At 38.7% G+C, this 25,844-nt stretch overlaps 1 protein-coding gene across 1 annotated transcript in view; it reads right to left on the minus strand.

Moving 5' to 3' along the window:
* rsrc1 (arginine/serine-rich coiled-coil 1) overlaps nucleotides 1-25,844 on the minus strand; it is a 455,856-nt gene that overhangs the window by 406,571 nt on the left and 23,441 nt on the right. The window contains exons 2-3 of the mRNA XM_060834209.1: nucleotides 13,105-13,302; nucleotides 10,536-10,655 (exon numbers count right to left, since the gene is read on the minus strand). Of these exons, the coding sequence (XP_060690192.1) occupies nucleotides 10,536-10,655; nucleotides 13,105-13,283 (299 nt within the window). The 5' untranslated portion in view covers nucleotides 13,284-13,302. The remainder of the gene's footprint in view (nucleotides 1-10,535; nucleotides 10,656-13,104; nucleotides 13,303-25,844) is intronic.

Here is a 25,844-nt window from a genome sequence, read left to right on the forward strand (position 1 = left end):
TGGAATTTTACCCTTCCCTTGCCCCCACTTTCTAGTTTCAAGTCCTGTTAAGCATCTGTTTGATTAGCAATAGCTTGTTCACTGACACACAGTTTGGGTTTTGCCAGAGCCACTCAGCTCATGACCTCATTACAACTTTGGTTCAGATATTGCCAAAAGAGCTGAATTCCAGAGGTTAGGTGCGAATGACTGTCCTTGACATGAAGACAGCTTCGGATTCAGTGTGCCATCAAGGATCCCTACTAAAACTGGAGTCAGTGGGAATCCAGGGTATGATCTTCACTAGTTTTACCTTGAACAAAAGGTGATAGCTGTGATTCCTGAAGGTCAATTATCTCAGCTGCAGGACCTCTCTACAAGAATTCATTAGGGTTGTGACCTCAGCTCAACAATCTTCAGCTGCCTCAGCAAAGACCTTTCCTCCGTAACAAGGTCAGAAGGAGCAATATTTGATGACGACTACACAAGGTTCAGCACCATTCATGATGCCTCAGATATGCCATAATTAATTTAACACCACCTCAAAGAAATTAAGGCAGATGTTCACTTAGGATACTTCCCCTTTGAAGTCACAGGGACTACAGTTTACTTGATTGATTTTGTACAGATAAGCGCAAAGTTGGTGTGAATGAAAATTGCATTATTTTACGTGAAACTGAAGTAAACTGAATGGGCCTACAGATGGTCATGGCTGTTTCAGTCTTATTTTCAATCCAGGTATAATGTTTAACTTTTTTTGATGTATTATGTTTCCTGCTGCATCCAATGACAAACTCGTGACAACTTACCTTGCAAATCAGGCATTTGCTTGTTTTAACCTTTCAGCTTGACCAAATCACTTCTGTTGAAGTTTTAAATTTTGCCCAGTGCTCATCACTGGTTTCAAACTCACTTCCACCTTTTACTGTTTTTACCTATTCACAGGGAGTCATCTTGCTATTGCAGTACACAAATATTTTTGCTGTTTGTCTCACCTCCACAGTTAAACTTCCTTCCCCTAGATTTAACTCAACTGATCATTCTGTAAGTATTCTGCCACGTTGTCTTGAATGGAACCAGTGAACCCACTTCAAAATTCTTTCTGCAGGATGTGTCTGACTTTTCACAATGGTGGTAAGACTGGTATGTAGCCCATTCTAATGGTTATTCTTAAGGTCTATTGCTTTCCTGGCCATTAGTCAAGCGATTGTGCACTTGAAAAATCTAAAATATCTCCCTGTCCTCAAAAATAACTGTATACTTGTCCTTCCTTCAATATTCCTCAGCTTATGCTTTATTAATTCTTCTTTCAAATCTATTGATCAACAATATGAATTGATCTTCGAATCATAGGAAAAAGTGTTCCCTAATTCAAGAAAGCATTTTTTTTCCAAAATATTGTCAAGAAAGATTTAATTTTCAAAATATATTATATAATTAAGCATATCTGTTTGAAATTCAGACTTCTAACCAAAAATGAGCTAAATGAAAATCACTTCATATCTAAACTCTGAGATGCGTCATTAATGCTGTCTAGTGTATATCAATATTTATTCATATATGTCACAAAAGCATGATTAGCAAAGCTATTCATACATTAATAACTCAAAGTGGCAATCTCTTTAAAGAAAGGGTCTGAAGACAATTGCAATAGGTCAGTCCACTTCGCAAAACCAAAAGAACTGCCACATTATATGTTGCAACCATGAAGAACCAGACATCAATCAATAGGTCAAAACAAAACAAGGGATTCAGCATATTGACACTTCATGTATCTTTTACATCCTTTGCAAAAGCTGCAAATGTTCAATGCTTTTATCCAAATGCTTAAACCAACATAGATAATTAAACTTATGCAGTAAATATTATTTTTAAAAACTGGTCCAAAAATGTAAATGAAGTAAATTCCTCTCCCTTTTATTTCTATCTCATCTGTAGTTATCTGTACTGCTACTAAACAAGTTATTATATATGTGCTAAAAATAAAAGTCACAACTTTTACAAGACATTAATGGATGTAAAGTGTCTAAATTTAATTAACATTTACTATTGCCTAAGAGAAATCCTAGTTTACAAAATCTTTGATATTTGCTTTATTACGAAAGGCAATTCTTTGTAAAGTCTCAATGAATAATTTAAATTCCATTATATGAAAACTGTTCATCAATTTAAATATTGCACTGACACACATTTGTGAAAATTCAAGTTTAATATTTAATATGCAACACAAATGAGATTTAAAAAGTAACCAGTCAGTTTTAAGTGTGTCATGTGAAAATATGCAAAATACAAATTAAATCTATCAAGGCACTATGTTTCATATTCCTTGAACAAAAATATTAGGAGTGATTCAGTTATTCACAAAAATTCCACATGAAAAGTGCTGCTAACAGCTTCCACTGCAGCTAAACATGTAATATCCCAATGATTACTGTCCAAATTTTCTCTCAGCAATATTTTCATACCACTGCTATTATTCTCATTCTCTGAATAATACCACACTCCAAGGCCATTTTCCCCTCATTTTCAATATCTTGCATCCTTATATCAAGATTCTTTTCTTCATATCCTGTCAGAATATCAATCACTACCTCCTGTCCACTCAATACAGTTTTGATTTATCAGCGGACGTCTTTCTGGACTCCATAACTCGACCCAAACCATTTTAATACGACAGTGACAAATAACACCCCATATCACATCAACCTGTTCCACTTAGTAAACTAAGAAACAGTAACTATGACATCCCTGCATAAGTATTACATTCTATTCCCCAGACTGATGTATATTAATGAGGACTTGCTACTTGAAACCCTTCTTCCACATCAGCATCTAATATGATCAAATTAGGAAATGGAATGATTTATTAAATTTTGGCATGCTGAAAGATTTCTCTAAGCTATCATATAGGCAGTTCCTGTTGTTACTACCCAGAGACCAATACTTTTACGTATTTTTCCTTAATTTTTAAATCACATTTTAGGATTAAAAATATTATAGGTCAAAGATGACCAATCAACCTATTTTTAATTAGCGCATCTTATTTTTTTCCACTTAGAACACTGATTAGATTAATTCAAGCTTTACATGTCATACACTTGAAAAACAAGGCTACCTTAAATTGATTACTAAATCATACTTGAATTGCATTTTACCAACACAAGTATTTTATAAAATGAAATTTGCTAACAAACATTAGAAATATTTTCCATTAATTCTGTAACTTAATCCAAATATTTCTAAAAGCAGCTTTGCAACACATCTCTGAGCAAGTGCGGCATAACACACTCATTTGGTCCTTAAAACCAAATATAGGACATTGGAAAAAGTTGGTTCAGCTAAATTATACACTTCACAGGCACAAGATACAAATGTTAAATTTCAAACAAATTTAGATAAACACTTAATTTTCCTAATGATTGTGATACAGACAGTAGTATAAAAACAACCAGAGAACAGTGTCACTAAAATCTTTAAATCCGTCCAAGAAATTTTGTCCTTCGGTGGCACATGCTGGCAGTCTACTGCAGAAAAACTACAAAGTAGATGATGTGACTGTAGTTATGTGTATATTCTATGCAACAGTGACTCCACCATGCACACTAATACATGTGCATATGTTAACATCAATACTATGGCATCTTTTACACCCTGCAAATCTCAGGAGAATACTTAAACATACTTTGAGAGCCTTTGCATTCGTATTTCCTGAACAAATACAGTACTGCCCTCTGATGACTGCTACGAACCAAAACAGATCTTGACTTCATTGCAAATTTGTCCTGTGTTTTTCCTTGTTAAATCAAGAAATTTTTTTGAATTCACACCTATATTGTGCTGCGTACTTGTTCAGAAAACAATCAATTTTCAATATTCTGGCCAAAATATCTGGCACATTTGTAAGTATATAAGCCACATAGATGTATAAACTTTAATCATCACATGAATTTACAATTCAGCTATACCATCCCTTTTTGATATCCAGCCAATTCTGTGACATCTAAATAAATTTCTCATCATTGAGTTGTTTGTAGTTCACTGGAACTTTAAACAGAACACGAAGAGAGGGTAAACTTGAGCAGGGTAATCTTTATTGTGGATCTTCTCAGCTCCACAGTTGTTTCAGCTGCCTCCCCTAGCAACGACTCCAAGTCACTTGACCAGCTGTCTTTAAAGAGTCAAACCAACTACATACATTTCTTTCAATACTCCCTTTAACAATATTTATTTAACAATTATAACTATTATACAAGCACAGTAGCTGACAGATGCACATCATCAAGAACATTTACAAAAAAAAACAATACTTCTGTAGTCTACATTGACAGGATTAGTCTCTTGGGGGATGGCGATTCCGAGAAGACTATCTCCTCTTCTCAGAAACCTTTCCAAGTTTAGTCTCCCAGGCTTCCAGCAACACCTGTCACTTTGCAGAAACATCCCTCTCTGATTGGCTATTCTTGCCCTGTGACACTGCTGTTGTCATCTCTGAATATGCTCAACCCCCCTCAGAAACACATGACTTAGCTGACACCATTGGCCCCATTTGGACCAGCTCGGTATTCTGAACAACCTCTCCCACTGGTGAGATGTGGCGACCACTTGGTCTATATGTTTCCTCTAGTCTGTGCCATATATCACAATGGTCCTGTCAGAGCCATCACCATCACTGAGATCCATTTCACGCAGATATAAAATTCTGGGCCAACATAGTCTCTCCCCTTTGAATTACTCCTGACCATAAGGTTCCTGCCCTTCTGACTATCTGTCCTTCTTGATTTCGCTCTATTACCTCTCTAGTCTCTTTAGGTCGTAGTAAGTCAAACATGGTTCTCAAGGAGGGGCTTGAACATTATGGACGCTGGCGAGCACTGGATCGTCGCACGGTGTGTTCCTATAAATGCTATGGAACTTGAGTCACCGTCCTAGCAAATCCTCCTCTTGTGAAGCCTTTAAGGCCTACTTCAAGGTCTGAACAAATCTCTTAACCATTTATATGGGATGTTATGGAGCCATTCTCACATGTCTAACTACATGATTTTCTCCTTGAACTCTTGTACCACAAACTATGGACCATTGTCGCTCACAACTTGTTCAAAGTTCCTGAATGTGGCAAAATATTTCATTCTTTTGGTTTATCATTGCTTCTGCTGATAGTGACTTCATGATTACCACCTCAGGCCACTTGGAGTAGGCATTCACGAATACGAGTAACACCCATTCCTCTACAAGTCCCACGAAATCAACATGAATCTGCTGTCATGGTGATTGAGGCTATTCTTATGAGCAAAGCAGTGACAAAAGCGATTGCATGATCCTGCTTTCTCCTCAAACTGGGAATTCACCTTCAACCACCAGAAGTAACTCCTAGCTATTTCTTTCATTCACACCAAGTTGGGGTGCACTTGCTCCAGCACCTTTCCTCTAAATGGCAGAAGGATAACAACTCTCATTCCCCATTTTAAACATTCATTGATAATGACAGCACCCACCTCCTGGACAGAGAAGGGCATAATTCTGACTAGTTTGTTTGACAAGTCTTTCCTTTCAGGTCTAAGTCCACTACTAGGCTCAAGACCAGGTCATTCATGGTCACGTTCTGCACCTGACTCACTAACATCAGTACCGTGTTCTCCTGGGAAAAGTAATAATTTTCAGAATCCAGTTGGAGTATTTTCCAAGACGGGTAAACTTCACAAAGGATCTGCATTGCCGTTCTTCTCCAACTGTCAGTATCTAAACTCATTTGACAGAGTCAGTCAAGCCTTCTCAAATGAGTTTAGATACTGACAGTTGGAGAAGAATGGCAATGCAGATCCTTTGTGAAGTTTACCATCTTGGAAAATACTCCAACTGGATTCTGAAAATTATTACTGGTTTCCAGCATCTGCAGCCTGATGAAGGGCTTTTGCCTAAAACGTCGATTTTGCTGCTCGTTGGATGCTGCCTGAACTGCTGTGCTCTTCCAACACCACTGATCCAGAATCTGGTTTCCAGCATCTGCAGTCATTGTTTTTACCTCCTTGACAGAGTCAGTGCCCATCTCTGAAAATGTGCTGCCACCGTTGATGGTATTTCTATCCATGAACAGAAATGGGAGTGGCCCGTGGTCTGTCAATAGCACAAAGTGCCTGCTGTAAAGGAAATGGAGAACTTAATACTAAACATGATGTCCAATTCTTGCTTTTCCATTTGGGCATACTTCTCCTCCGTCTTTGTGAGTTACCTTGGGCCTTTTCTCTCAGTTTGGCAAGAGGTACGTCAGGACAGCACCAACTCCCAGAAGGCCAAGGAACTGCAGTGGCTACTTCAGGTCAAAATAAGTCACAACTTCTGACTTTTAGAATTTGTTACAGCGCTCAATAAGCCTCCTTACATTCCTGGATCCAATCGGACTTTTCTCAGCAACATTGAAAGGGTTTATGTATGGCTACCAGATCAGACATAAACCAGCATTTTTCCTTTTTATTTGTAGGTAGTAACACCATATGTTTTTAAGACAGGAACACCTGGAGTGGCCCATTCACTGGTGGTTACTAGTTCACCAGACGTTGTAATTTTACCTCCGCTTTAGGCAAGATGGCATACATGTCTGGACTTGCCTTCAGACTTCGTGGACAAGTTTCCCACTTCAAATAAAGTTTAATTTCTGTTCCTTTCATTTCTCGCCATATGACAGGGTCCCCTTGAACACATTTTTATACCTGTCCAAAATCTCTTGCAAACTTGCTTTAGAGTCAATTTTACTTTAATATAACTGGGAGCATCCAAATAATGCAGGGTCACCACCATTCACTGCATACAGAGGCACTGGTCCCAGCTGTACTTTTACCAATACACAACCTTTCAAAGGTACCACTTGTTCATTGTATGTCCATATTGTAATCTTGGCAGGTAACAATGACAATACCTTTAACTTTTCCCTATATTTTGTTTGGGAATCAGAGGGACCACAGCACCCCTATGCACTTCCATCTTTCACCGCAAATTTGGGGAAGAACCCAGAAACAATCCGCTTCACCCCATGCCGACATGATGTTTAACTGAAACTCTGCTGGCTCTGGGCCTTCTGCTTCTCCCTCTGACCCAACTGACTCCCTGCCTGGCAGCAAGTACCTTATGCCTGGCCTCTGAACGGTCTCCTTTAGGCACCCCTTCTCTTGTTTGAGTTGTACCTGGTAATTCTGGGCAAAATGGTCCACTTCGCATACACCTGTGGTACAGGGGTTTTTGAGTTGAACATGTCACTTCCTTGTGGCACTCTTGCTACATCAATAGCATTCTATAGTTGGTACTGCACATTCCTGAGTATCTGCTATTTTATGCACCTGGGCATCATCACTCAACTGTGTTGCTTTACTAGTGGCCAACTCCAGCAAGGTAGCAATTTTGAAAACTGCCTTGAAAACCAGGCCTCTCCACATTAGTAGCTTTTGTTGAATGGCTTCATGTTGGAGGCCACACTAACCAAACAATCCTACAAGGCATCTTGGAGAAACACTCTGAATTTGCAATGTTCTACTAACCTTTTTCAGGTGATCACAAACTGAGCAATGGACTCACTCATTCATAAAATCAGAAACTTGCTGCAATCATCAGTGGCTTTGATGCAAAATAACTTCCCAATATTTCATATTGTTTTTGATATGTCTTCTCCATGGATTTCTTTAGTTGCATCAGACTCCTTAGAATCACGGAAGTCTTATTTCCAATGGTGCTCAAGAAATTGGTACTATCATGTCTTCAGTCACTTTGTTCACCTTGAAGTATGCATTAGAACAGTCGGTATACAGAATGCAACTTTTTGTCTATTCATCAAATGGTGCCATTGTTCTAAACTGGTCTGAAATGTTATCATCTGCTGACAATTTGTCAATATGTTAGTCGAACAGTTTTAAATTCCCTATTCTAACTGAAGTTCAGTTAGCCATACTTGCAAAGCTACATTTGCTCCCAGTACAACAAATCCCCAATTTTAAAATCTTTATTCCCATATTCAGATTTTGCACCTTTCTATCACTTATTTTCTCTTGCTCTACAAATCTAGAAATCTGTGTGTATCTGACTTTGGTTTTTTCTACACTCCATACTTTCTTCACAGATCTTTGTAGAGTTTTCAGACGTTGAAGCCCTAAGCTCAGGTTTCCTCCCCAAACCTTTACAGCACTCCACATCACTTCCTTTAATGTAGCGCTTAAACTCGATCTCTGTGACTTTTGTCCTGGTTCCTCTCTGTCAATTTTTGACTGATTATATTTCTGTGAAGCACCTGGAGACATTTCAGAACATTAGCAGGCCAATATAAATCCAGTTAGTTGTTCTAATACTCAGTCACAATTTGTCAGATTTTAAACTGGTTGTTTTTAAATAAGGTTGCATATTGACTATGCATAATGTAGACCGCCAGTAGCAAGAAAACAGAACAGCAGCAGAATGTTGTTGCTGCACCTCGCCACACATCAAGTTGTCAATGGAAATTAAGCCATCAACTTAAAAAAAGAGCTATGGAGAGATGAGAAGTAACTAAGAGATAGAAACAATGTGAATAAAGATAACACTTTCTGGGTATATGCCAACAGCAAGTTACACAGAGCCATCAGAAAGATCGATTTTCCATGGCCCTGTCTTTGTCGTTCAAGACTCACATCAATAGATTCCAATCCATCAGAGAATTAAGGGATAATAGATGCAGAGAGGAAAGTGAAGTTGAATCAGAAGATCAGCCATCGTCATAATAATATTAAATGGGGAAGCAGGCTGAAGGCACTAAATGGTCTCCTGCAGTTTCTTTTCTCATGTTGTTACGATCACAAGATCCCCCTTGTTCTCAATTTCAAAACCACAAGCATTCCCACTTTGAAAATCTTCGATCATTTGTTCTACCAACAAGGTAGCCTCATTACTAAATACATTTCACTCCAATTTCGCAAGTAACTATTCCTTTCAGGACATGCTGCCTCTTCTTTCGTTACATCTGACATCCTACAATGCTTCAAACATTCTTTAAATGGTACATTGCAAGTGGTTTCTAATTCTTGCAATCCAGTTTACTTCAAATGCTACTCACAATGTTGCCTTCTCAACAGGAATGTGCACATTTTGATCCCAGCATGCATGGTACCAAACCATTTCAATTCTCCCTCCAACTTCAAATCTGGTCTTCCTTCCGGCAGATTTCCACATTGTTCCAGTCAAACTTAACTTAGAATTAATCTAGACCAAATACTTCAAAACGTATCAAGGAGATAGCCTAGATCCTAACTTTAATCTTATTTAGAGATAAGCATAAAGCACTACATTCAGATGTAATTTGATTGGTCGAACTACTTGTCATGATTTGGAGATGCCGGTGTCGGACTGGAGTGTACAAAATTGGACAACCACCTGATGAAGGAGCGCCGCTCCGAAAGCTAATGCTGCTATTAAACCTGTTGGACTATAATCTGGTGTTGTGATTTTTAACTTCAAACTACTAGATTTTACACAAAACACAGTTGTACCATTTAAAGAATGTTGAATTACAAACAAAAAAAGACAAAACATGGCGTAACTTAATTGAAATAGTTAAAGTAGTATATTGTTTAACTACGCCTCCTCAACTGTTCCAATAGAGTAGCACTCAATAAACACTCCCTTGGCAGAGGCAAATACAGCAAATCAGATTTCCCTCACAACCTGTCTCCTCGAGTCCAGGAGAACAACATACTGAAAGAATGAGTTCTCTATCTGCTGCACGATTCAAGTTTTTGCAGCAGCAGAGAGAGAGAGAGCCGTGTCAATCAGCTTCAACTACAAAACCTCAACTTTACTAACTGAAAGCTTTATCTAAGGGAAGATGCAATGGCATTAGAGGCAAACCAGAGAAGGTTTACTAGGTTGCTTCCAGGTATGGAGGGATATTCTCATGAGGACAGGTTGAGATTGTTGGGTATGTACTCATTGGAGTTTGGGAAAATGATAGGCAACCTTTTTGAAACATACAAAATTTTTAGAGGACTTGAGAGGATAGATAGTGACTGAATACAAAGATTACTTCGAACTCTAACTTTTCCAGTAGTCTCCAATCAAAACTGTTCTGCCCTTATCCAAAGATGTGCATGTCAGGTGAATTGGCCATGCTAAATTGCCCATAGTGTTATATGCATTAGTCAGAGGTAAATGTCAGGTAATAGAGTAGGGGACTAGATCTATATGGGTTACTTTTTGAAGGATCAATATGGACTTATTGGGCCTGTTTCCTCCTTTAGAGTCTAATCTTATTGGCACGCTGAGCTGTTCCTTTACCTATATTTATCATGCTTCTACTTTATAAAAATTCCTACCATGCTTTCAACCACCGACACCAGCAAACAGATTCTTCATTTTGTTTTTGGAAATGAACTATCAATTAGTTGAAATGCACTACAGCTGCACCCATGCAGTAACTTGATGAGGTTGATTTGTAATTGCACTGCACAGATTGCTTTCTAGATGCTGCACAGCCAGGAGTCTTTGAAACTAAAGATTAACTGAAGATTGACGTTCTCTGCAATATAGAAATTATAATTTATCCATACCTTCTGTTCTTACTTCTTGATCTAGACCGCCGTGATCTGTACGATTTCCCTCGATCCCGTGATCTGCTTCGCTTTTTTCGGACCTCATATGATGAACTGCTGCTAGACCGCCGTCTATGTCTAAAGATATAATATATACTAGTGCATATTACAATCTATAATTATATAATCTCTGAAAGCCTTAGCTTAATTTAGATTTTAAAAAGAACTTCAGTTAGAAACCATTGCAAGAATCAGTTCCACAGTTCATCATGTGCAAACCTCTGTGACAACTGATGGGATTCTATTTTGATAAGAACAAATGAATGGCATATTCTATTCAAAGGAAGTACTACAGATACTAGCCAAAAATTCAAAGGAAAAAAACTAATAGCTTTGTTCTTGGTATATATCAACACAAGATCCAACTTGAACCAAAGCACTGAAAATTCAAGGTACAAGCAAATTGAACATATTTGAATTTTGATCATTGATGATATAAGCATCTTGCATATAGTAGCAGCCAGTTGTAGTCATTTGTTCTGCATATCAAATCAGCACAGTATTTTCAGCACCACACTTTTCTTTCAACCATGACCTGCATTTTTAAGTGGATATTATGATTTCCAATCTTTGTCTTAGTGATATTTTTATCATGACCTTCATAATTTCAAGATGTGCTTTTGAACTGTTTCTGTATTCATTATTTAAATGTGCTACTGCAAATCTAAAAATTCTACATACTCATTATTTTACATACCCCTACTCACCAACTGCACTTTCTACGAGTTCTCAATTCTTTCCAACAATCCCTCAATCACATTTTTAATCTGATAGTGTCATTTTGTCAATTTCCAGCTATTATCATTTTTGAACATTGAATGATCATGTGCATCTACAGTTTCCTTTTCTTCTCGTTTCAGTCAGATTGTAGCCACTACTAAATGAACAAAGTTATCACAATCTCCTCAAAATTGCAAGAGCAGTCACTCCAAAAAGAGACAACTTTGTTTTACAGTTTTATTGCAAAATGGTTTATCTTGAATGTTTCTCTAAAGAAAACACCACCATAATGGAAGAAAATCTCTGATACTGGGGAATGAAATTCAAGTCATATCGTAATTGATAAATTTGATTCTAAGCGCTATCTATTATGTTACTCTTCAACTCAATACTTTCTCTTACCCATAGAATCTCCTTTGTTGAATTTAAAAAGATTCATGCAAGTGCAGCTTTGGAAACAAGCAAAACACAAGTACAACAGTACTTTTTAGATGGTGTAATTCTCAACTACCACTTTAGCATCAACAATTTACAGAATTATTTTGAAGTAAATAACTTGAAATGTACCAGAAGTTTCTGTTCAACTCACCTTTGACAATTTTAAAACTGTAAGAGCACATTATAGTCAGCCTGAGATTTCATAAACTTTCCCATATCAGCAGTTATGTTCTTTTGTCCAAAGATACACACTAAATGAATTTCACTTCAAAATGATACTCTGAACATGCTGAACTGCTAGAGATCTCCCAACTGTTATTTTCAATTCAAGAAGAAATTGTGGTTTCTAACCCTTTTTTTATTGTTTGAACTAAAATATATTTGTTACAGTGAACTAGCACTAAATTTCAATAGATAAAGAAATGGAATACACAGAAATACCAATTTGTACATCTCACTTGACAAAACACCATCTAAGTTATCGTCTCTGCCTGACTTTCCCAAGTTTATGTTCAGCAAAAACTGGAAGTCACTTTTACTTGGATTTTTCAAACTTCAATCGAAGGAACAAAGCTATCTTTGGTAGAGAGATGTGTAAAATAAATTTCAACAGTGTTAAAATTATTCCAATCCTCAATTTTTAACAACAGTGACACTGCCATAAGTAAAAAAAAATACAAGCTCCAAAGTTTCTCACTTACCTCAATTTTCAGTGCTCCTATAGGAACTAAACTAGATCCATCCTACGATCAGTAGTCTCTATTCCTAACTAAACTGGAATTAAATCAGTTCAGATCCAAACTCCATAATAACTCACTACCCAATTGGTCTGAATAATCCTGGCTCCTTGCTCTGTATCTGGCAATACACTTTTTGTTTTCAAATATTTCATATGTCTTTTATCTTCAAAAGGCAAAACAAGACAAACAATGAACAATATTTGGTGGTGGCATATGAAAAGAACGAAGTTTGGCAAAACAAAGTATGGTAAGACGAGGAACTGAAAAATGCTTGGGGAAAAAAGGGACAGCAAGATAAATTTTTCATTTGTTCGTGTAAATCTAAAATGCAATGAGAACAAAACAAGTTGGGAAAAAATGCTTTCAAGAAATCCCTTATTCAATTGGGATCTTATCACACAAACATGTTAATTTCATATCTGTCAATCTTCAACATGGCTGTTTCTCTAATATACTGGCTGATTTTGTCAATAACATCTTATAAAGATGTCCAAACACAGAAATGTTGGAAAAACTCAGAGGGTCTGGCAGCATCTGTGGAAACAAAATCACCATTAACATTTTGAATCAAGTATGACTTCTTCATAACTCTTCTTTCTCAACATTATGACACAACTGATAAGACCCACCTTCTGTCCTTGGATCGTGAATGGGAGCGGTGACGAGAGTGTGATCTTGTCCTTCTACAAGATTTTTTCCGCGTGAATGTTCTGCTATCTGAAGAACTGCTGGAAGTTGATTTCCTCCGGTGTTTCTTTTTACGACGACTTCTGATATCATCTTCACTATCTGAGGAGTGGCGCCCCATTTTCCAATGTCTTTCAAAACTGAGGAAGAAATAAAGATAAACAATCATTATTTGAGAAAGAACATTTTGAATGTGAGTCCATTCTAATGCATCAATTCTAATGAATTAGATCTAAGTTCTGCAATGCTACCACATCCAAATATCAATGGTAACTGACAATTAAGCAATAAACTAAAGGAAAAGGCTCCACAAACAATACAGAAAAATTGTCCAGACAGGTTCTGTCCACAAAAGGACAAACAAATCCAATCTCGCTAATTATTGCTCCATGAGTCTCATCTCGACATGAGCTAAGTGATGGAAAATGCCATTGGTCAGGTAAAATCATTTGCTTACCGACATTTAGTTTGGGTTCTGCCAGGACAACTCACGTCCAGACTTCAATGCAACCTTTGTCTAAACAAAGACAAGAGAGCTGAAATCAATGGTGAGATCAGAGTGACTGACATCAAGGCAGTTTTTTTGACAGATTGTGGCAACAGATAGTTGTGATGATTCCATGTGATGGTCAGACTAGTGAAACCTGACTTGGTAGACCTTAAGTTTTTTTTTCGCAATTTGGTTACCATGGTGGTCAGTCACTGCATATATTCACACAAGGCTGTAATTGCTTTCATAGATTTATTACATAAAAGAAGAAAAAAAATTGTAGATAAAAATTTTTGGTCTCATCATAAACAGTTAAAAAGATCAATTCCCCTACAATATCCTTTGAAGTCACGATAGTCTGGTGAAGGATCATTGCTATCTTCAAGTTGCAAACATTGCCTTTCAGAAACATTTTGCATATTTACCATGTGATTCTCTCTGGCTCTCCTGAGATACATGGACAGGCTAATACAATTACTTTTCTATGACTTCAACTACTTTGAAGATACCAAAACAGTTTAAAACTGCTTTCCAACTCTGTTAGCCTAGAGGGTACCTCTTCCTAACTGAACCTGCTTATGGCCCTGGGCCTTCCACTATGAAATCAAATCAACTGTAGCCTGCAGTTATCTCATCAAGTAGCATGCTCAGTCACATGATTTTTTTGGAAACACTGACTTTAACTTACTGATCTAAATTACTTTCTGATCCTTTCTTAAACAAAGATTCAACCTTCACAGTAGTGAAAACTAAAATCCCATTTACTTCAACTTTAGGATCCAAGTTCCCAAAATAATATTATGTATTTTCAAGAGATGTTTTATAAAATTGAGTAAATGGGAATCAAATGCAAAACTCTCATGGACTGGAAACATGACCCACATAAAGAGAGAGAAAATTTTGGTTGCTAACAGTCATCAGTTCCAGACCATCATTGCAGGAGCTTTTTAAAATCATGTTGTAGGCCCAAACATCTCAAGCCACATTATCAATTACTTTCACTCCAACTCAAGTCAGAAACACTTGCCTGTTTCACTTGCCTGAAACAGAATACAGCATTCAGCAAGACCTAACCAATACACAGGCTTCATTGCTAACAGGCAAGTGGCATTTCTGTCACATAAATGCCGGGCAATCACATCTTCCTTCAGAGGGAAACTAACCATCTTCCTTGACATTCGATTGTATTAGCAGATAAGTGCGGCACTGGAAAAGCACAGCAATGAAAATAACCCATTTACCTCAACTTCAGGATCCAAGTTCCTAAAATAATAATATATATTTTCAAGAGATGTTTTAATAAAATTGAGTAAATGGGAATCAAACACAAAACACTCATGGACTGGAAGCACAACCTATACAGAGAAACAGCATTTGGTTCCTAAAGGAATGAAGGGCATATGCCCAAAATGTCGACATTCCTGCTCCTCAGATGCTGCCTGACATACTCTGCTTTTCCACTGCCACACTTTTCGACTCTTAATCTCCAGCATCTATAGTCCTCACTTCCTCCTATTCAACTGCATTACCATCGTTGACTCCCCTATCATCAACATTCCAGAGGTTTCCACTGACCAAAACTTAACTGTGTCAGTCATATAAGGTTGGGAACAAGCAACTCATTTCCTAATTTCTATCCACAATCTACAAGATACAAGTCAAGAATGCAAATGAATTCTCTCCATCTGTCGGACAAGAACAGCTCTGATGACACTCAAAAATCTCAACATCATCCAGGACAAAGCAACCTTAATTTGGCACCTTGATAGGTACCAGGGAGTGAGTCACAGATAGTATACTGGAAGGGTTTGGTGTGGTTTACGTCTTAAATAAATGATACTTGGAAGTAAGCTACAGATAGGAATCTAATCAAGGTGTTAATGGTAGTTTATATTTAGAATAACAGGTGCATGAAAGTGACTTATCGATTTGGAATCCAATTGAGAGATTTGGGGTGGTTTATGTACAGAGTGACAGATACATTGAAGTGAATTACTCTTTTCCCTCTCAATCCTGGTCTTTCAATTTCTGTCTGTCTCCCTCCCTGTGTGTGTCTCTCTCTCCGTGCCACTGTGCTCCTCTCTTGTGTCTCCCACCATCCCCAACTCTGACAATTCTTTGACTGAATATTATATTATTATAATGGTAAGGCCAATTGCACAGTCAGTGTTAGTGTTTGCTTGTCCTGGAGGTTAGAGGATTGGCTGGTGAGCAACTTGACTGAAAACAAAAATTGCTGGAGATCACAGCCAAATCAGGCAACAGCCATAGAGAAAAAATACAAGTTAATGTTTTGAGTCTAGAAGACTTTTCATCACTGCCAGTTTGGTAAGCTAGTACTAGTGTGGTTTTTAGAAGGGTCACTGCCAAAGACATAGACATTTACAATCGATATAAATGATTTAGATGAAGAGAACAAGTGTACTGCCCCCAGGTTCACTGACAAAACCACGTTGGGTGGGAGACAAAGCTGTGGGGATGACCAGAGAGGCTGTTAACAAATATGGATAGATTCATTGATGGGCATGGAACTGGCAGATAGAATATAATGCAGAGAAATGTCCATGAGAACAAAAGATTGACAAACTAACTTAGTGATACTTTAAAACACCCATTCCCTGCCCAGTCTCAAACTTCCAGACCCAATAAGGATTTGTCCCTGAGGGAGGTCAGTTTTCTGAAAGACTATAACAACGTTTGGGAGATTTGTAGCTTGGGTGCTCGTTGTTGTGGTTCTGTTCGCCGAGCTGGGAATTTGTGTTGCAGACGTTTTGTGCCCTGTCTAGGTGACATCCTCAGTGCTTGGGATCCTCCTGTGAAGCGCTTCTGTGATGTTTCCTTCGGCATTTATAGTGATTTGTATCTGCCGCTTCCGGTTGTCAGTTCCAGCTGTCCGCTGCAGTGGCCGGTATATTGGGTCCAGGTCAATGTGCTTATTGATTGAATCTGTGGATGAGTGCCATGCCTCTAGGAATTCCCTGGCTGTTCTCTGTTTGGCTTGTCCTATAATAGTAGTAGTTAGAACACTACAAAGGTTAGAACAAATAGTCTTACCGCAAATTCAACCCAAACTCTGGGTCAGATATGTAGATGATACCTTTGTAATCATTAAAAACACAGAAAAAGAGAACACACACCGGATCATCGACGCCACACTCACAGGAATCCGATTCACTAGAGAGGAAGAAAAGGACAACCAGCTCCCATTCTTAGACATGATGGTACAGAGAACACCAAACGGAGAATTCACCACAAAGGTATACAGGAAAGCCACACACACAGATCAAGTCCTAAACTAGGAAAGCAACCACCTCAACACACACAAAAGAAGTTGCATCAAGACACTGTTCAAAAGGGCCACAACACACTGCAGTACACCAGAACTGCAAAAAGAGGAAGAAGAACACCTTAGATTAGATTAGACTTACAGTGTGGAAACAGGCCCTTCGGCCCAACAAGTCCACACCGACCCGCCGAAGCGCAACCCACCCATACCCCTACATTTACCCATTACCTAACACTATGGGCAATTTAGCTTGGCCAATTCACCTGACCCGCACATCTTTGTGACTGTGGGAGGAAACCAGAGCACCCGGAGGAAACCCACGCAGACACGGGGAGAACGTGCAAACTCCACACAGTCAGTCGCCTGAGTCGGGAATTGAACCCGGGTCTACAGGCGCTGTGAGGCGGCAGTGCTAACCACTGTGCCACCGTGCCGCCCACGGCACCTATAGAATGTATTCGCCAAAAATGGATAGCCCTGCAATTTCATCAACAGATGCCTAAGGGAAAGACAATGGAATGAGGACATGCCACAACCCAAAGGACTAGCCACACTACCATACATCAAAAACACTTCTGAACTGACAGCCAGACTACTGCAACCACTAGGACTCATAACAGTACACAAACCAACAGCCACTCTCAGACAACAACTCACCAGGACGAAGGACCCGATACCCAGCATGAGCAAAACCAATGTAGTGTACAAAATCCCATGCAAGGACTGCACAAAACACTACATAGGACAAACAGGAAGACAGCTAACGATCCACATCCATGAACACCAACTAGCCACGAAACAACATAACCAGCTATCCTTAGTAGCCATACACACAGATGACAAGCAACATGAGTTCGACTGGCACAACATTACTATTATAGGACTAGCCAAACAGCCAGGGAATTCCTAGAGGCATGGCACTCATCCACAGATTCAATCAATAAGCACATAGACCTGGACCCAATATACCAGCCACTGCAGCGGACAGTTGGAACTGACAACCGGAAGCGGCAGATACAAATTACTATAAATGCCGGAGGAAACATCACAGAGGCGCTTCACAAGAGGCTCCCAAGCACTGAGGATGTCACCTAGACAGGGCACAAAACGTCTGCAACACAAATTCTCAGCTCGGCGAACAGAGCCACAACAACTATAACAACGTGCAACACGAAGGTACTGAGGAGAACAGAGTTTGCTACATCCCATCATATAATATATTTTGCCATCTGTATCATACGATGTATATTTAGAGCATTGACAGAGGAAATATAATGTGCTAAAATGTGATTCATGTTTGGAGGAAGAATAGAAGACAGAATGTATGGACTTAAAATGCTAAGAAGTTATGAAAATTATTGATAAGACTATTTACCCTTGCATGCCAGAGGCTGAGGGGTAACCTAATAGAGGTTTATAAAATCATGAGGAACATGGTTGGAGAGAATGGCCAAGGTCCTTTCCCCATGGTAGGTGAGTCCAAAACTAGAGGACATAGATTTAAATGTGATGTAAGGGGCAACGTTTTCATGCAGCATGGTGGCTCAGTGGTTAGAACTGCTACCTCACAATGCTAGGGACCCGGGTTTGATTCCAACCTAGGACAACTGTCTGTGTGCAGTTTGCACATTCTCCCCATGTCAGCATGGATTTCCTCTGGGTGCTCTGGTCTCCTCCCACAATCCAAAGATGTGCAGTTTAGGTGAATTGGCCAAGCTAAATTGCTCATGGTGTTCAGGGATGTGTAGATTAGGTGCATTAATCAGGGTAAGTTTAAGATAATAGGGTAGAGAAACGGGTCTGGGTCGGTGTGGACTTGTTGGGCTGTAGGGATTCTATTTTATGATTATGCAGAGGGTGGTGCTTGTTTGGAATGAACTGCCAGAGGAGTTGGTGCAGGCTGGTACAAATACAATATTTAAAAGACATTTCAATGGGTACATGAATAGGTGCCAAATGGGACTTGATTAATTTAGGATATTGATCAGCGTGGACAAGTTGTGGACCAAAGGGTCTGTTTCTGTGCTACATATCTCTGTGACTATCAACTTAAATATTGACTCTCTTCATCACTGCCACATTTCCAAGATGCACTGCAGCAATGTGCCAAAGATTCTTTGATGGCACCCTTCCAACCCATTATCTTGAGCACCCAGAAGCACTCAGGCACCATATGCATGGGAAAATCACCACGTGTAAGTTCCTCTCCAACTTATGCACCATCTTGACTTGGAAGTATAATGCCTCTCATTCACCATCACTTGATCAAAATTCAGAAATTCCCAACCTAACTGTACTGCAGGCACTCTTGTACCACATGGGCTGTAACAGTTAAGAAGACAGCTCTACCACCACTTCTAAAATGCAATTAGGGATGACCAATGAAGGCTGTTCCTGGTGCAGATATTCAAAAACCAAAAAAAAGCAAATAGTGCTGCCATCCTACATTGAAAATGAGTGCTGGAGGTCAGAAAAAGGTAGGGAAGAACAGGAGGTGCAGCAGCCCTGGTTTTGAGTATGTTTTCCAACTCCGGGAAGGTGCCCACAGCCCTGCAGGGGGGGTGGTAAACCGAAGATTGTAACAATGTAGGCCCAGATGGCAAAGCAGCATGGTTAGAGGAAACAGATGCGCTAGTCATCCTGAAGCATGACAGTGTATGCACTCGCTCTTGTGATGTCACCATGAAGGAACATGGTGCTGTTAGGAGTGCAGACAGCGTTGTGTCATGGTCAAGGTCTGTGCAGGTGCCATTTTGTCATTTGGGAAAGTCACTCCGGTCAATTAATGCTGTCGAACTCACATTCCATGAACGAAAGAAAGGAATAAGGAAGAAATATTGCAACCAAAAACATTTAAGCCCATCAGATTTTGTCCCACTACAACTTTTCATTCCAAATAATCCAAATCAAAAAACAATTTTTTTTCCAAATAGTATACTTTTAATTAATCTGTAAATTACTCACAATTTATCAACATATTTGCAGTTGTAATTTACAAGATTAAAAGTTTGGGTTTGCTTTATATGATTTTTTAAAAATGGTACAGTAGTTCAGATCACTCCCTTGAGGGTTTTGTATTTCATAAACATGCTAATTCAACTTATCCTCAATTCAATTATGGTTGTGCAATTTGGGTTTATGACAATAGAACACCTCATCCATATCTTTAGTTCTGTGGTTAAATTTCAGGATTGGCACTTGCATTTTTTTGATAGACAGCAATAAAACTTCAGCTTATCAAATCATGAAGGAAAATCTACAAAAGTTTGCTTTCGCCCCAAGTTTTTCAGATGACCTGGCAGGATAATAAATATACTCTGCAAAAAGATATGTGAAACCTTTGTGATATGATTCCATTTTTTTCTAAATAATTGCACTTTAACCATCATTTTCTGACCTTTGAAGAATATAGTGGCATACATATGTGTCTCTTCTCTTGCACAGCTATTTTCAACTACATATTATGGTTCCCATCTCAATGTAATACACATAGTAAAGCATATATTTTAATTTTCCAGCTGCACAGGTCTGTCATTACAAATTAATGTCCTAAGATACACTAAACTAAGAAACGACCTGTCAGGAGACTAAAGTGTTCACAAGATCCTGACCAAAAACAAACTATTACAACAATTTTCATAACAGTTAGCAAAGTAAATCAGATGTTCCGAGATGTTACAAGGCCACTGTTAAGTCAAAAAGGAAATCCTGTCATTTCACAAATCATCACTTCATCCACACTGAGTAAAGTTCTGGTCATCACTGTCCGAAAAAACAATTAATTATAAGGTGACACAAAAGAGACCAACCAGAATGATTGAGAGAACAGAAAGATCACATTGAGAATCACGTTACGCAAATAGAAAGAAAGTCAAGAGGTGAAATGCTGCCTGTTTTCAGGATTCAAAAAGGTCTAGATAACGTAGCCTAGGGCAATCTGTTTTACTTTCTCTTGCCCTGAACAGGTGAACCAGAGGAAATGATTAAAATGAAGTATGCTCTAAACCAATCTGAGGAAATATTATTTCAATAGCCGAGTGCTCAACTTTTGGAATAGGCTCCCAAAGGAGACTGTGAAAGCAGATAATATTGATTGCTTCAAATATAAGTTAGGTAGATTATTTTACAGAAAATAATATGATGGAAAACTGTACATGAGTAACATGAGACATAATGTGGTCAGTATAGCATGCCTGGAGGAAACAGGCAGCTATGGACCTGTAGTTCCAAAGCTTTCCACCACTGGGATTTACCCTCCCCTCATGTCTGGTTCTGTCAGCAAACTGGTAAGAGATTGATCATCATTAGCTGAAAATGTGTTGCTGGAAAAACGCAGCAGGTCAGGCAGCATCCAAGGAACAGGAAATTCGACGGTTCGGGCATAAGCCCTTCATCAGGCTTATGCCCGAAACGTCAAATTTCCTGTCCCTTGGATGCTGCCTGACCTGCTGCGCTTTTCCAGCAACACATTTTCAGCTCTGATCTCCAGCATCTGCAGACCTCACTTTCTCCTCGAAGATTGATCATCATTAGCCAACAACTCCATTATCATTCAATCATGCAATTATCAGGATGGTAGATAAAACTCAACCACTTTTTGTCAAACAATTTCCATGTTCCAACTATGCAGTAATTTATTTCCCCCAGTTCAAATTTCTGTTGCTCATAGACTAGCACTTTTAGCTTATTGCACTTCGAAATTCCTTTTTGTTGTAATCCAGTACCAAATAGCAGCCATTCCTATGCACATTTAAATTTAACTAAGACAATATCTATTCTATCAATCAACTTTGGTCTGTTATGGACAAAAAAAATAGCGAGTCTCCTTTCTTATTGTCACCAGGATTTGAATTTTTAACTTTCAGAAAGGAATATTATGCCTTCAAGATATTTTGTTCATTTAAAATCTAACAGTCATTTCAAAGGATTGAGATGACCTTAGATAACAATTATAATATCAGTTACACTAGAACTGTGACTGTTCCACTAAAATATTGAGTTCAGGTATCTGAAGCTTGTTTCATATGGCTTACAGGAATCTAGTCAGCAACTGAAGTGTGTATTAGATGCTGTCTAGCACCCCTTCATAGTGTTCATAAAGTTCAACTCTATCCTCCTCCAAAGAATGTAAACTGAAGCAAGACTTGACCATGAAGCCCTTTAAGCCAGTTCATCATTCAGCATCATCTCAGCTGATCTTCTGCCTCAACTCCTTTTTCCTAGCTGCTTCCCATTATCTCTCAACTTCCCAAATCTACCCATTTATCCTCCTGCTGGCCTTGAATGTATTCAATAATACCTTCTCTCTGTCTCACCATTACTCTCTATAGGGTGTCTTGGGATATTTTCTGTTTTAAATTTCCATTTCATTTCTGCCCAAACATAGCAAAAACCCGCAATCATTTCTTTTCTCATTTCTACATTCACCTCCAGAATGCTGCTTGACCAGCTTTCAGCTTTATCAAGCACCTACAAGATTTTGCAAACATGTAAGTTGTCCATGTAGTAATGCAGCAGTAATGTGGTAAAATAGGGATTGCTCAGTAAATACTATGAAAACCACATCATGAGTCTGCCCTCATGTTAAACATCTTCCTTCTTCAGTATTGTTTTATTTTGAATGACCTATTTTGCAATGAAAAATCATTATCAGAATTCATTAATTAAACTTTCAAAAGATTAAATTAGATTAGATTCCCTACAGTGTGGAAGGCCCTTCGGCCCAACCAGTCCACACTGACCCTCTGAAGAGTAACCCACTCAGACCCATTTCCCTCTGACTAATGCACCTAACACTATGGGCAACCCATCATGGCCAATTCACCTGACGTGCACATCTTTGGACTGAGGGAGGAAACCGGAGGACCCAGAAGAAACCCACGCCGACAAGGAAGAATGTGCAAACTCCACACAGACAGCCACCCCAGGCTGGAATCGAACCATGGACCCAGTGCTGTGAGGCAGCAATGCTAACCACTGAGCCACTGTACCACCCCAGTGGAAAGGTATGTTAAAAAAAACCTTGCAATCTTAAAGATAAAAAGATAAACTTATCAATAAATTAGTTATTAAATAAATTTGCTGTTATTCTGTTGTGTAAACTTTCTTTTACTTTCATTTATGGAAAATGCAAAATATTGACAAAGAAAAGATTTCACTTCAAAACCATATGAACTAAGCAAAGGAAAAATAAGTCTTACACAGTTTTAAAATCTTCGATCCAAAAATATATCAATATTGACATTTCCACATTTCTATTGTTATGGACCAGGCCAGACTCATCAAAATATTTCAAGAAAGTAGCCCAGACCCTAACTTTGCAAGTTGTCTTCAGCATGTGTAATGCGGATATTCCAGGAGGAATGCAGTTGGTCAAACAGAATTTATTTACAAGATTACTGAATGAACTCAAACAAAAGAGAACAGAATACCAAAAACCATAACCTATCCGAAAACCCAACAGACTATACCAACTTAATGACACTGTTCCCAATATTTGCAAACGTCTCCATAAACACCCCTTCAAACAAAAGGGAAAATCAAACCCAGGGTCTTATAGGAGAGAAGTCACAGAGAGAGTACCAGAGTGGACTTGCAACTTTGGGTCCAGCAGCTTCAAAACTGCCTGAGTGCCTTCAGTGAAAAGCCAGACCAAACCAAAGAAAGATGAGCAGGGAGAACTGGCCACTCCCCTTTCATCGTAAAACATTTTTTTTAATCTTAGAGGCCTTTGCCTGAGGCAGTATCTGTTAGCTACAATCAAACAGTCCCTAAAACCCATGCCAACCGAGACTTTTCAGAATTTGTGTCTTTTACTACCTCTCTGAAAAAAAAACCCAAGGACACCATAACCTTGTTCAAGGAGCAGCATTACCACGATCACCAAAAGAGATGTAAAGTGCCACCTTTTCAGTATCATTTCTCTGTCAGAGGATCAGAGTTCTTTCTATAAGTTTAAACTCATAATCCGTGCGGATACTTCAATGCACTGACTGCTGTTGGGGCTGCTATGAAATATTAAAACAAGGCCCTTTAAACAATAAAAGCATTCCACAATATCTTGTCCAACAATGACCCCTCAATTAACACCACCAAAATAGATGAACTAATCAGCTGCCTAAGTAATTCTGCTGAGCATATATTTTTTACTTCATCCATGGGACGTGGGCATCACTGGCTAGGCCAGCATTTATTGTCCATCCATAACTGCCCAAGGCCAGTTAAGAAACATCCATATTGCTGTGGGTCTGGAGTCACATTTAGGTCAGACCAGGTAAGGACAGCAGATTTCCTTCCCTAAGGACATTTGTGAATCAGAGAGATTTTTCCAACAATCAAAAACAGCTTCATGGTCATCATTAAACTCTCAATTTCCGATTTTTTCTTTTCTGAATTCAAATTCTAACATCTGCCATGGCAGGATTTGAACCTAGGCCCCAGAACATGACTTGGATCAAGAGTTTAGTGATAGCATCAATAAATCACCACCCCTAGCAAATAGTTGTTGCCACTTTTGCCTGCAGGGACTGCTTTGGAAGATCTGAACAATGTAATACAAGTGCAACGTAACTTTATTTTCGTTATTGTACTTGTGGATCAATGCAAATCAATGTTTATGCCAATATCAATGCAAGAACCTATTTCTGGGAGAAAAACAAAAATATGGGGAGAATTTAAGACAGATTTTGCTCTTATTGAGTTATTAATCTGCAGGACTTTCTCCCAAAACAGCTGTGCAGGCTGAGCATTGAATGTGTTTAACATACTATTACATAGATTCTTGTCTGACAAGGAAAATAAAGGACATAGAGAGTAGACAACAAAATAGATGCCACAATCGGATCAGTCTTTTAAATTGTAGACCAAGCTTGAGGGCTGAATGGCCTCATCCTACTCATAATTAATTTGTTTGACTTGCCCCAATGCTCAACTTAAAGTAATATCTAGTCTTCGCAGGGTTGAGAGACCACCTGAAGGAGATAGTAATGTTGACTTATGTCATGTCCATAATGCATGGTTGAATGTAACATAAGGCAGGAAAATATTCATGCCCTGCACTTGGGATACTTTTAAAAGTGAACAAGACGTAAACGTTTAGTGACACTTAAATGCAAAAACTGCAACCTTAAAATTGCAAGTATTTTATTTATGATTAGCTAAGTTCTCAAAGATTCACAGATATGGCAATGTATAGGCAAAAACAATGTCTATAGAACAAACGATGCCTGCATCTCCTCCTCAAACACTCCACAGGATTCCATAAAATACTGTCATTAATAGCAAACCCAGGGTATTAGTTAGCGCCATTCCAAAACTGTACTAATACCATTATCAAATGGATGGTACTATACAAACTGAAACATCTCAGAGAACCATAAAAATGCAGCAAAACAAAAATTAGAGAAGGAAAAATAAATTTTGAAAGGTGCTGCAACACATATCCAGATCTTTGCATGCTGCAACTATTATGGGGTTCTGTTAAGCATGTTATCTGCAGGCCCCAGGATGCAAACAGGTTACGTTCATGATTATGCTCGCATGTCGATTTGTACCCAAGTCGTAACACAATCAAGGACAATCAAAGTAGCTGTCCGTATGTACTGGGAATATTCATGTATCAGATCTTTAAAAGTACACCCTCCAAATGGGATCCTGTTCATAAGTATGAGCATCTGCAAATCGGTGTTCCTAAATACGAGACCCCCCATAGATATAATCTTTCACTTAAAATATTTGCCCTGCCTGACAGTGTAATTTTTAGGGTAGGAGTTCTTACATGTTTCAACATCATAGAATATTTAGGTACATTCCAACTAAACAAAATATAGAGTCGACAGTGTGGTGCTAGAAAAGCACAGCAAGTCAGGCAGCATACGAGGAACAGATAATCGATATTTCGGGCAAAA

Source organism: Hemiscyllium ocellatum, chromosome 13, assembly GCF_020745735.1.
Source record: "Hemiscyllium ocellatum isolate sHemOce1 chromosome 13, sHemOce1.pat.X.cur, whole genome shotgun sequence".
Lineage (NCBI taxonomy): Eukaryota > Metazoa > Chordata > Chondrichthyes > Orectolobiformes > Hemiscylliidae > Hemiscyllium > Hemiscyllium ocellatum.